The sequence below is a fragment of the Salvelinus sp. IW2-2015 genome, linkage group LG6.2 (assembly GCF_002910315.2).
Source record: "Salvelinus sp. IW2-2015 linkage group LG6.2, ASM291031v2, whole genome shotgun sequence".
Lineage (NCBI taxonomy): Eukaryota > Metazoa > Chordata > Actinopteri > Salmoniformes > Salmonidae > Salvelinus > Salvelinus sp. IW2-2015.
The window spans coordinates 9,919,421-9,932,271 of NC_036846.1; the positions used below are offsets into that span (position 1 = coordinate 9,919,421).

General features: G+C 39.9%; 1 protein-coding gene across 2 annotated transcripts in view; it reads left to right on the plus strand.

The window, feature by feature from the left end:
• Nucleotides 1–3,405: 3,405 nt before the first annotated feature.
• The window catches only part of LOC111965810 (gamma-aminobutyric acid receptor subunit alpha-2-like), a 58,076-nt gene continuing 48,630 nt past the window's right edge, over nucleotides 3,406–12,851 (plus strand). Inside the window, exons 1-3 of one of the 2 annotated variants that reach the window (XM_023990128.2) lie at nucleotides 3,406–3,721; nucleotides 4,242–4,326; nucleotides 5,319–5,434. In XM_023990128.2, the coding sequence (XP_023845896.1) occupies nucleotides 4,256–4,326; nucleotides 5,319–5,434 (187 nt within the window). In that variant the 5' untranslated portion in view covers nucleotides 3,406–3,721; nucleotides 4,242–4,255. Of the gene's footprint in view, nucleotides 3,722–4,241; nucleotides 4,327–5,318; nucleotides 5,435–10,023; nucleotides 10,230–12,851 lie in introns of those variants that run through there. The other variant, XM_023990129.2, reaches the window with a different exon arrangement.

Genomic DNA, 12,851 nt, shown 5'->3' on the forward strand with positions numbered 1-12,851 from the left:
ACTGCGATGCAGTGCCTTACACTGCTGCGCCACTCAGGAGGCCCACAACAGTTAACCTTGACAGTTAACCACATTCACCATAATCATGTTCCCCTCCACACTTGACACATCTTTTCCTTCCTTTGCACAGAACCGCTACATGTCCCATTCTGTGGCATTTAATGAAGGTGGGACAAGCTCTCTAACATTGAAAGCAAGGAAGCCCATCTGTACTTTCTTAGGTAAAACCTTCTCAAACATTAATAGTACTGACAGGCTTTCACTTCTCTGCCACTCTTTTTTACTGTACAGCCTAATGGCTTCAACCACTATGCCCTCCCCTACATTTTATTTTATATAATCTATGGACATAAATAGTGGAATGCCAGAAATGAACCTCAGCTTAGCCAACGCTCCAGGAACATGACATGTGATTTTCTTCCCATTGAGAGTTTTCATTTTCAAAATCTTCCCTTGCTGAACATGGTCAGCACAGAATATTAACAGTCTACAATTACCAAAGGACCGGGCTAATGTGATTTCACCTATCTCTTTCTTAACGGCATTGGTTAATTGAATAAGGTGTAGATGAGACCCCGTGGTCACATCAAATACAATTGCAACTTTCCACTCTGACACATCGTTACTTTTGTTTTTCACTACCTTCACCTTCTTCATGTTCTCAACACTAGAAGTGCCACTGCTGTCAGCAGCGCTTATAGCAGGGTCATTTATTTTCCTTCTCACCAGACCATCCAGGTCCATGACTTTCATCATCCCACCGATACCATTAGAACTATCATCCATGTCGACCACAGTCCAGCACAGCTGTTGCTAAAACCTCTTCCCCCAATATAGAACGATGGATTCTATTTCGCTTCCTAGTTTGAATTCGAACCCTCGAATGCATCTTCCCCCACCTCGAACTCCTGTGGGCGTGGTCGAGGGGAATTCCTTCTTATGACGTGAATATTGACTCTGAGTATTGTTCAAATAAAATAAAATTGAATTTGTTACATGGGCCGTATACAAGAGGTGTAGACCTTACAGTGAAATGCCTACTTACAAGCACTTCCTCAATGATGCAGAGATAAATGAAAGGGAACATTTGCTGTAAGTAGCAGAAGAAGTATTGTTGTCCGTTAGTTTAATCCAATTAGGGTAGGGATGGTAGGGTATGGGAAAAAGTATAGAAAAAAAAAATATATATATATATATATTTTTTTTTAAATGAGAAATAAAACACAAAAGAATGAAGCTACTGTATATACAAGGAGTACCACTGCCATTGCTGCACTGTGAAAAATCATTCAGGACAGGGAGGGGACATTTTGGCAGGTATTCCCAAACCGTGTCAATCACACTTTCAATTCCTATCCAGATTCATTTAACTTCATGAATCATCTTGTCGTGTCACTCAGTCATCTTTCCCAGAGATCAACCCATCAGTCCAGTGAGCTTAATGTGATGCATCACTTTTTTTCTGGCAACATAAAGTGTTCTTTGCCAGGGGCACAGCAATTGAGATAAAATATCTTTGTGCAGCAAATTCCAGTGGATTTTAAGATTTGCTTGACCTCAGACTGTATTCTTTCTATCAGACTGGTCTCCCTTTCATCCATGGAGGTCRTGTACACAGTTCATTCCAGGCTTGACTGGACGGTGGGACTGGGACCCTCAAAAAGGACATGGCAATGAGACTGAAAATGCCATTGATTACCTGTCACAGACTCCCAAGTTTGTCCAGTAATGGGATCAATGAAAGCAGCCTCCTGGTCTGGAATGACAACAGGGTGATGAGCTGCAGTAATGTCTCCGGGGAAATGGTTTTGTGATGAAAGAGGGGTATGGATTTCTAAGGTTAAAGGTTATAATTCAGTTATTGTAATATCATAGTTTTACACAGTACTAGTACTACACAAATGAACATGTGCTGTAATATAACCTAATCTTGGAACCCGGAAGCAAATCTCTGGAGAACAAGGAGATGACAGAGAGAATGGTGAAAGTAGCAGCATCAAGGAGAAAGCGTGGCAAACTATTCAGCAGATGGGAGGGGAGAAAGGACAGAGGGTAAGGAAGGGAGAGAGTGTGTGTTGTGTGGTGCCATCTAGATAGCAGTATGGATGGACACATTTGAACATAGATTATCTCATTGCAATGTGCTTGTTGACATTAAATGTAGTGACAGGGATGTCACTATGTAATCATACGGAAGTTATTTTGCCCCCAAAGCCTATATTGAATTGTGAGATTTCCTAAGTGCAATCTTAGGAAAAAAGTGTTCCAAAAGTGTTCTGGGAGAACCTTTTTTGGTTCAAGGTAGAACCCTCTGTGGAAAGGGTTCTTCATGGGACTCAATATGTTTTTTTCAAAGGGTTCCCCTACTGGGACAGCCGAAGAACCCTTTTTAGTTCTAGATAGCATATTTTCTTCTATGAGTGTATTGATTCATTGATTGAGAGGTGGTGTGTTTATTCCTTACCCTTTACAGCAACCATGTCTTTCCCTGTTGAAACAATAAGTCTTTTTTGGGGATGTCTCTCAGCTAAGGAGTTATGACTAGTTGAATCTGTCTGTAAACTTGTCAAGGTAACCATGTTTGTTGTTCTTCATTCACATTCCTTCCTCGCCATTCAAATGATTTCATGCACCCACTCACTAGCCACCTACATATCACTGTGCCACCATGGCTATTGATCTCAATTTGAATGTAGTTTTAAATAAGAAACTGGAGACATAATCGATGTATCCAATAGTATTATAGATCATATAGACTGAATGAGGCAATTCATGCATTTCAAGAAATAAATAAATAATTTAAATGTGCAAATATGTGTAGTTCAGATGGAAGTGGTTCCCAAGCACATTGATTTCCCCCCTTCTTCTTCTTTGATGTATCAACATTCCTTTTTACTCTGAAATATGGATCTGGTATGTGGAAAATTCAATTAGAGTAGGATCAAAATTCCACCTCCTTGAGATTGCCATATTTTTTTTGTTTGTTGCAGAAACAAGGTCTTTCTCCTCCTAAGCCCTTTTCTCTCAGGGGCGGTTACAGCTCATCTCATAGTGTTTAATTTAGCAGATTTATTTTGTTAAAAACAATAAATATGTAATAAAATGCCACGCAGTATACACAACACCCTTGTGTAATTACATATGTATTATGCTATTACTGTTGTGTAGTTACTGGGTTAAACAAGAATATTACAGAAATGTTTATTTTAAATGTATAAGCAAATATTGGTCAACCTTAATGTGTACTAATTAAATGTTTTTAATTAATTGGAAAATTGTTACATCTGTTTAAAACCTTAGTTTATAATCAATCTTTAGCATCCGCCTTTATAGTTGTGCGTGTGCGTGTGTGTGTGCGTGCGTGTGCGTGCGTGCGTGTGTGAGAGAGGAGCGAGAGAATCGCCTGAGCGTGTGTGCCTTTCCCCTSTCACGAGGTAAACTGAATTGGAAGCAGAATTGGAAAATATGACATGCTGAACAAGACCCAGTGACATCAAGGACTATGCATTTATCCGCTATTAAATTATTAAGACAGTGCATAATTTGCCATAACTGTGATCTATTGAATTTATGATAAGTATCACTCGTTATTTTCGCGCGGCKTGCTCATTCCATCTTGAGAGTCGGCACATCGTAGTGGTTCCATTGGGTTCAACTTTAACATCTGGCTCAATTTCTGTACGAATAATTGCTTGCAATTAGGCTACGTCCTGCATTCCAGGTGAGTCTCCTCGCTGATGAAAAGTCGTTTTGTGATGAGAAAGATATGAGAGTTCCTGTCTGTGTCTCYGCTGATCTCATACATCGTAAGTAGCCTAGCCTAGATATCATGTAGAGTTTATCTCAGTGGGGATACCCCTTAAACATTTCTGCACACGAGCAAGGGATTTTAGAACGGTGGTTGAGAAGGAGACGCTCTTTTGAACAACGCTAAATGTTTAGTGTTAGACAGTGGGAATGATTATTCAACAGAGGCATGTTAGGCCTATGTGTCAATTAATTMTAATTGCAGTCTCCCTAGTTAACATGGTGTAAATGTTAAATGTGATGTATGTTTTTTATACGCTCATTCAAATGAGTTATTTCCAGTAATACTGTATCTAGGTATTTATTCTCTGTGTTTATTGTGTGTTMATTTGMATATATTCCCATAGAAATAGGCCTACACCTAGAACAAGATACGCAAAATCAACAGCTGATCCATTATGGCACCATTATGTATTGTCTTCCCGGGTGTGTAGGTGTACATRCAGCTATGAGGAATAGAGACTACATTTTTCAATGTCTACTCATCTGCCTCACACTGACGCTCCTCTTGCAAACGAGGTAAGTCCTTGAATAATCTTTTTTTGATCAATTATGTTTTGCCACATTACACAGGAAGACTGAAAGTATACAACTATATCTGGSTTTTGGAATTGAATTATTTTAGTTTTGTACACTACAATAACCGAATGTAGGGATACTATGTTTTAGTAGCCTAACCTATGAATAGCCTATATATTTAGCATGGTGAACATCAATCAGGCTTTGTCGACGTGGGGGGCTTTGTGAGATTAATGAAGTGGGTGATTTTCTGATTATGTTCCTGTGGGTGGCGATAGAGTACAGTCACTACTCTCAGTCTGAAAAAGCAGCGCTCACTTCAGATGCCATTGAGCGTGAGTCACTAATATGTAAATAGCACTTGATTTCAATGCTCAAGGAATGACATTCCATGAGATCACTCAGTTATCTCAATTGTACCTATGTAACTACTATAGGAATGCATACGTTTGTTGTTGGGACACTTTGTAAAGTGGGACCTTGTACTGTATGGCCAACGTACAGTATCTGTAGTGTATAGCCTATACAGTGTAACACAGCTTATTTTAGTAAGGTGGTGTAATTCTCAAATTGACCAGGAAGTCTCATGGTTCCAGCATTTGTGGCACATTGCACTTATGTCACTGTAGCAAGAGCCCTCATGAATATAGCTTGTAGACTGATATTAGTATACAATCAATCAAGGATGCAATATGTCAGTCAATTGATTAACCAAGTAATTATCCACATCAATCACATGCAATGAGAGCACATTTAATGAATGTATGCCTCTTCCGATTATTGGATTCATGAATATACAGCTCTGATGACATTTGCATATTCAATTGTGTTCAGATGGCACACAAATGTTCAGCACAGAACTGGGTCATCTGGGAGGGTGCTTGGGAAAGGGGGAGTGTGTGTGTGTGTGTTCTTTTACCTTTAACTCCTCTTTCATTCCCTCTGGAATAACTATGCAAAGGCCTCATCAATCTGGCTTGTCTGTCTCCCAGGCCAGTGATTRCTGATCCTACAACAGATGCCTTCAAGAACAATATCACTCTCTTCACACGGATCCTTGACAGACTTCTAGATGGCTATGATAATCGTCTTCGACCCGGCCTTGGGGGTAAGGAATATCTCTTGGCTTCATTAACTATGACAAAACAAGCTCAGGGCCTGTATTCATAAAGGGTCTCAGAGTAGGAGTGCTGATCTATGATAAGTTTATCATTTTAGGTCATAATTCATAACATTACATGGACAGGGGAGACCTGATCCTAGATCAGCACTCCTACTCTGAAACACTATGAATACGGTTCCAGTTTGTGAACAAACATTTTAGAAAGACATGGCATAAATTCACATCACAGATTGTGATGACTTTAACTTTGTTGGCTTCATTTTATTCATTATCCAGTCAGGTTTAGTGGCAGTATTCCTCACAGTATTTCCGTCAGCATGCAGAAGAAATAGTGCCAGCTATGCRTCTACTTGTCTTGTAATGTGTGAAATAGTGTGATCATAAATCATGTAGTGTGGCTGTGTGCCTAGCATACATTTGTGTGGAGAAGCAAAACGCAGTTCAGACAATGTTTCCCCCATGACAACAAAGTGATTGTCATAAAAATAAGCTAATATTTTCTCATTACATTTAATGGTGCTGCACATTAACATATTGGTCATCAGTGGGCTTGTTATCCCAAATCCTCAGTACAAATCTGTGTCCTAAATGGTATCCTTTTCTCTACACAATGCCCTACTTTTGACCCGAGCCCTATAGGCCCTAGTCATAAGTAGTGCTCTATAAAGGGAAGATTACTATTTGATTACCCTCCTGCCTGTTTGTTGAAAGTAGTGTAGTCTAGGCAGCAGGAGGCTTTTCAACAACGTTTCCCCAGAGGAAACCGCATCGACACTCAGCTGCCCTTCACCATCATACATAGAAGGGTCCCCTTAACAATTTATTAGGAAACTGCCATGTCCTGTTACAGCTGCTTTCAATCCACACGATTAAGATGTTGTTTGGCGTCTTTTCAGATGGGCTATTTGCTGCGCTAGCCCATTGGCCACCTGGGAAAACCCGCTCTGTGTGGTGGCATGMCGGTCTAGTTAGGGATCTACACTAGACACAGACATGCTTTATAAAGGACAGATCAGTGCAGTCCACTCCATCAATCTGTGGTTACGATTATGCCTGGAAATAGAAGAATGAATGTCCGTTGATTTAACAGTATATCAGCTCCATATTGTTTTGTCAGTTCTGTTCTACTATGTGAAGGGGGGCAATCATCTGCCCATCCTTTTTGCTCTAGTATGTCTTAACCCTTGTTGCTTTCGGTCCTCCTCCTCAGTAAAMGTTGACCTGTGCACTTTGACAGTGGACCCCGACCCAGCACACAGCTACTGTATCACCAATATCAGACATCATAATCAAGCTAGTGTCAACTGAGATACTAGTAGCCTGATACCATGCTACTGTCAACAGAGATAGAGTACTAGTAATCTGATACCATGCTAGTGTCAACAGTGAGGGCTTGTAATTTCATCGTGAGACCAGCCGAGACCAGCGGAGCAAAAAACTCATAATTATCAGCTTCCATCTAGTCAGTGCATTAAACCACTTCACCAGGCCAAATGTATACAGTCCTTTATTGAAAAATGTATATCTTAACAGCCTTTATATCTATTAGAGCCATGTTTGCGCAGTGGCGAACTACAGGCCTTCAGTGTGTGACAGGTTCGTGATTCTGAAAGGACAGCAACCGTAATACCAGCGTGTAGGAGKGTGCACTTTTTCTCAAACACAAAGAGCCAGTGGTGTAGTGGAGGGTATACACAGGCATAAACCGTATACCCACATTTTTTTCAGTGGGCATTGTTTATACTCGCTTCTTAATACCTATTGATGGGTATCAAAGTAGTGTAGTGGAGCTATACGATGTACAGTTAAAGTCGGAAGTTTACATACACTTAGGTTGGAGTCATTAAAACTAATTTTTCAACCACTACATAAATTTCTTGATAACAAACTATAGTTTTGGCAAGTCGGTTAGGACATCTACTTTGTGCATGACACAAGTAATTTTTCCAACAATTGTTAACAGACAGATTATTTAACTTATAATTCACTGTATCACAATTCCAGTGGGTCAGAAGTTTACATACACTAAGTTGACTGTGCCTTTAAACAGCTTGGAAAATTCCAGAAAATTATGTCATGGCTGTAGAAGCTTCTGATTTGAGTCAATTGGAGGTGTACCTGTGGATGTATTTCAAGGCCTACCTTCAAACTCAGTGACTCTTTGCTTGACATCATGGGAAAATCAAAAGAAATCAGCCAAGACCTCAGAAAAAAAATTGTAGACCTCCACAAGTCTGGATCATTCTTGGGAGCAATTTCCAAACGCCTGAAGGTACCAAGTTCATCTGTACAAACAATAGTACGCAAGTATAAACACCATGGGAACACGCAGCCGTCATACCGCTCAGGAAGGAGACGCGTTCTGTCTCCTGAACATACTTTGGTGCGAAATGTGCAAATCAATCCCAGAACAACAGCAAAGGTCCTTGTGAAGGTGCTGGAGGAAACAGGTACAAAACTATTTATATCCACAGTAAAACGAGTCCTATATCGACATAACCTGAAAAGTCGCTCAGCAAGGAAGAAGCCACTGCTCCAAAACCGCCATAAAAAAGCCAGGCTACGGTTTGCAACTGCACATGGGGACAAAGATCGTACTTTTTGGAGAAATGTCCTCTGGTCTGATGAAACAAAAATATAACTGTTTGGCCATAATGACCATCATTATGTTTGGAGGAAAAAGGGGGAGGCTTGCAAGCCGAAGAACACCATCCCAACTGTGAAGCACGGAGGTGGCAGCATCATGTTGTGGGGGTGCTTTGCTGCAGGAGGGACTGGTGCACTTCACAAAATAGATGGCATCATGAGGGAGGAAAATTGTGGATATATTGAAGCAACATCTCAAGACATCAGTCAGGAAGTTAAAGCTTGGTCACAAATGGGTCTTCCAAATGGACAATGACCCCAAGCATACTTCCAAAGTTGTGGCAAAATGGCTTAAGGACAACAAAGTCAAGGTATTGGAGTGGCCATCACAAACCCCTGACCTCAATTTGTGTGCAGAACTGAAAAAGCGTGTGMGAGCAAGGAGGCCTACAAACCTGGCTCAGTTACACCAGCTCTGTCAGGAGGAATGAGTCAAAATTCACCCAATTTATTGTGGGAAGCTTGTGGAAGGCTACCCGAAACGTTTGACCCAAGTTAAACAATTTAAAGGCAATGCTGCCAAATACTAATTGAGTGTTTGTAAACTTCTGACCCACTGGGAATGTGATGAAAGAAATAAAAGCTGAAATAAATCRTTCTCTCTACTATTATTCTGACATTTCACATTCTTAAAATAAAGTGGTGATCCTAACGGACCTAAAACAGGGAATTTTTACTAGGATAAAATGTCAGGAATTGTGAAAAACTGAGTTTAAATGTATTTGGCTAAGGTGTATGTAAACTTCCGACTTCAACTGTATCATATATGTTGTGCGAGAAATCATGGCCAAAGTAGCCTATACAATCGCAAAGCACGTGAAATATATTTACATGCACACAGCTTAGTTTCAACGGAATATAATCAGCAGGCAGCAAGAGCGTGCAGCTCTCAACTGGTTTAGGCATGGAGGAGCTCACAGAATGACGTCGGTAGCCGGTAGGGTTGGAAAGACGTTTCAATATATGAGATCTACCAGTAACTGCTAACTAAGGCAACAATGGGTATGCAAACCAGGCATTGAAAAAGTTTAGTCTGAAGTGTTGGTTAGTAGGCTATTTATGATGCGCAATTGTCATGATTTGCTGTTTGCATCAGGGGCGTAGACATCGATGTGCCTGGGTGGATAAGAGGCCCACCCACTGGGGAGCCAGGCCCTGATAGGCCCAACCAATTAGATTGACGTGGTTTAAGCATTGTTGTGGATTTAGACCATAACATTTTTGTATTTTTTTTCTATAAAAAAAAGTTGATTTTGAGAGTGAAAATCAGACAAATCTATAGCAAAACTCATAAAAAACATAGGAAAATATAGGATTTTTAACACTTGGCGGGCCTTTTGGGAACGTTTGGGCAAAATTAGAGTTTAACCACTTTTCCTGGCACCACTACATCACTGCATAGAACCAATGGAAAGACAGCAGTCACACACAGCATGATGTTAAAGATAAGCAGTCCTTAAACTTGGACATTATAAGCCAGTAGGTCCCAATCATAATAATACAAAAACACAACCATTAAGCATATCCCAACTGACATTTACAACTATTACTTAATTGCAAAAAACATTTCACGTTTAGCACACAAAGTAACCGGTGACCAAGTTTAAAGTGGAACTGACAGCGTTTTAACTACTTTGCAGATATGAAACAAACAGACAATCATAATATCCTTTAAAAATATACAATTCCCAGTTTATGCTACAAAACCAAGTTTATACGTGGTTTTAAAATAGGTTCTAGGTTCTCAATGATCCATAACGTACACTAAGGCATTGTTGGCTGAATAGATGGATGCAGTTCAATGAATGATTAATATAATTCACCAATACATTTCTTGGTAGTCCAAAAAATTTTGCTATCAGGTTGTAAATCACAGGTGGCCTGGTACATTGTTTGCTGCCTCCATTCAGGATGCACTTGTTCAGATTCAATGACTCAATATTTTGGGCAAAAACGGACGAATGTAACTAAGGCTGGGAATGGCAATACAATCAAACTAGCAAGTGCGATGGTCACAAGTCAGCCATAACGTGGCTAATAGGTTAGCGTATCTATTTATGTAGCAAGCTAAAAACACAGAGCCTAACTTGAGCTAGATAGCTGCTATGAGGATGTCATGCCATTGGAGTAGTGGGTGAGTGACTGACTTTTTCCCCTCATATCGTTTTTTTGGTGGCTATACACAGCTAGAGATGCAGGTGTCATTTGGTTAGCTAACAAAAACTTGAATGACTGTTTTCATATCATATACAGTATCTCTTTTGTTTGCAAATTTACTTTGGCTATCTAACGTTACTCTGATTTCAGAGCACTCTCGTCTGAGTGTGCCAGAGCGCAGAACAACTGATGAATTTACGAACTCGCAACACCTGCAAAAAAAGTCATAGTTAGTCAAGAACACTCTAGATGACATGTATAAACAGCCTAACCAGCTCTGCTACGCAAAGTAGAATGGTCAGAGTGAGGTGTTTTCTCATTTTGGGTCTGGAAGTAGCTAGCCAGCAAGCTAGCCAACTTTAGCCAGTTAGCTTGGGTGCTTGGTTTGGACAAGCATGCATTGGCAGGCAAGCTGCAGAAGGACAAGGGGGCTACAGTTCCCCATCGTCTATCAGTGCAATGTTGATGGCCAAYTAGTTGAAAAAGTTTGAGGGTTTATCTAATGTTCCTTCGTTCGATTTTAGCTCATCTTGCTTTGTGTAGCATTAATGTTAGTTGTTGATCTTGTTGATGTGCCTGAGGGAGAGAGAGCTTACCTCTTCATAATTGTTAGATCAATAAAACTCTAAATTTCCCAAACGTAAGAAGACTCCCGTGGTGTTTACACATTCGCAGAAATCCATTCAGGTGTATTTTGTGGCTTTTGGTGATAATGATCTAAATTCGCGCTGTTGCGACTGCAAGTCTAGTTCAAAGTGAATGATGGCAGGCCAGTGTGGCAAATGGCTTGTTTGTATAAAGGTCTACTGTAGCTCTGATTTACTATTTTATTTATTTTTATTTTTATTTCACCTTTATTTAACCAGGTAGGCTAGTTGAGAACAAGTTCTCATTTGCAACTGCAACCTGGCCAAGATAAAGCATAGCAATTCGACACATACAACAACACAGAGTTACACATGGAATAAACAAAACATACATTCAATAATACAGTAGAAAAAGAAGTCTATATACAATGTGAGCAAATGAGGTGAGATAAGGGAGGTAAAGGCAAAAAAACGGCCATGGTGGCGAGGTAAATACAATATAGCAAGTAAAACACTGGAATGGTAGATTTGCAATGGAAGAATGTGCAAAGTAGAATAATGGGGTGCAAAGGAGCAAAATAAATAAATAAATACAGTAGGGGAAGAGGTAGTTGTTTGGGCTAAATTATAGATGGGCTATGTACAGGTTTAGTAATCTGTGAGCTGCTCTGACTATAGCGCACCAGTCTGGTGGACTCCTGTCTTAGACAAGACAGATGTTTTTATTCGGTTTTATTTACACCAGTGTCTATTAATTGTCCAAACGCACGCCAACTTTCCCATTCTATATTGCTATAGAATTTTCACAAATGCCTTAGTATACAGTACGTATTTCCCAAACATTCTAAGAATTTATGAAAAYGCAAAAATGACCATATCTAAGCGGTCGCTTGTCAGAATTTTTCTTTTTGGTTTCATATTCTTCCTGGGGGTGTATAAATGTATACAGATTTTAATAAGATTTCATGTTGCTGAAATATTGTCAGTTCCAATTTAAATGCAGCATTGTTTCACACAAGTAATTTTAAAAGAGATGGCTAATAATAGCAAGCGCGCTGCAAAAAAAAAACAMAGTTCCACTCACCAGATAATGWTAATTTAAAAATAACTTATTTTTTAAATGTATTCTTGAAAAGTGATAAGCTAACAAATTAGCAACAACATCCTCTTTGATAACACCTGCTGCAGCCGCTGCAAACTAGCCGACAACAAAAGCTAGCTAGCTAGACTGTGGGAAAAATACTGCTCGCTATTGCGCAGTGACCTGTTGGCCTTGAAGAAGGCAAAAGTTTCCATACATTTCTGTAAAAACGGTCCCACTCATTAAGTCAAAATGAGACTGCTTGATTCCACTGTCCCTCCAAAATGTTGCCCTAATACAGTTGAATGGCAGACGCCTTTATCTTGCATTTATCTTGATATACAGTACTAGTAACCTGATACCATGCTAGTGTCAACAGATATACAGTACTAGTAACCTGATACCATGCTAGTGTCAACAGTACTAGTACCTTATCACTATCTAGTCGTCAACAGATATCAGTATAGTAACCTGACACCCATTTGCTAGGTGTAACAGATATATCAAGGTGACTAATAACCTTGACAGCCAAACCTAGTGGTCAACAGAGCTCAGTACTTAGTAACCTGATACCATGCTAGTGTCAACAGATATACATACTAGTAACCTGAAGCCATGCTAGTGTCAACAGATACAGTACAGTAACCGACACATGCTAGTGTCAACAGATATAGCAGTACTAAGTAATAGACCTGAATACTGACACTCGCTAGCTTGTCAACAGAGATACAGTACTAGTAACTGACACATGCTAGTGTCAACAGACTATACAGTTACAGTGACCTGACACCATGCTAGTGTCAACAGATATACAGTACTATGTAACCTGACACACATGCTAGTGCAACAGAGATACAGTTACTAGTAACCTGAACCATGCTAGTGTCACAGAGACTTACAGTACGTAACCTGATACCAATGCTAGTGTCAA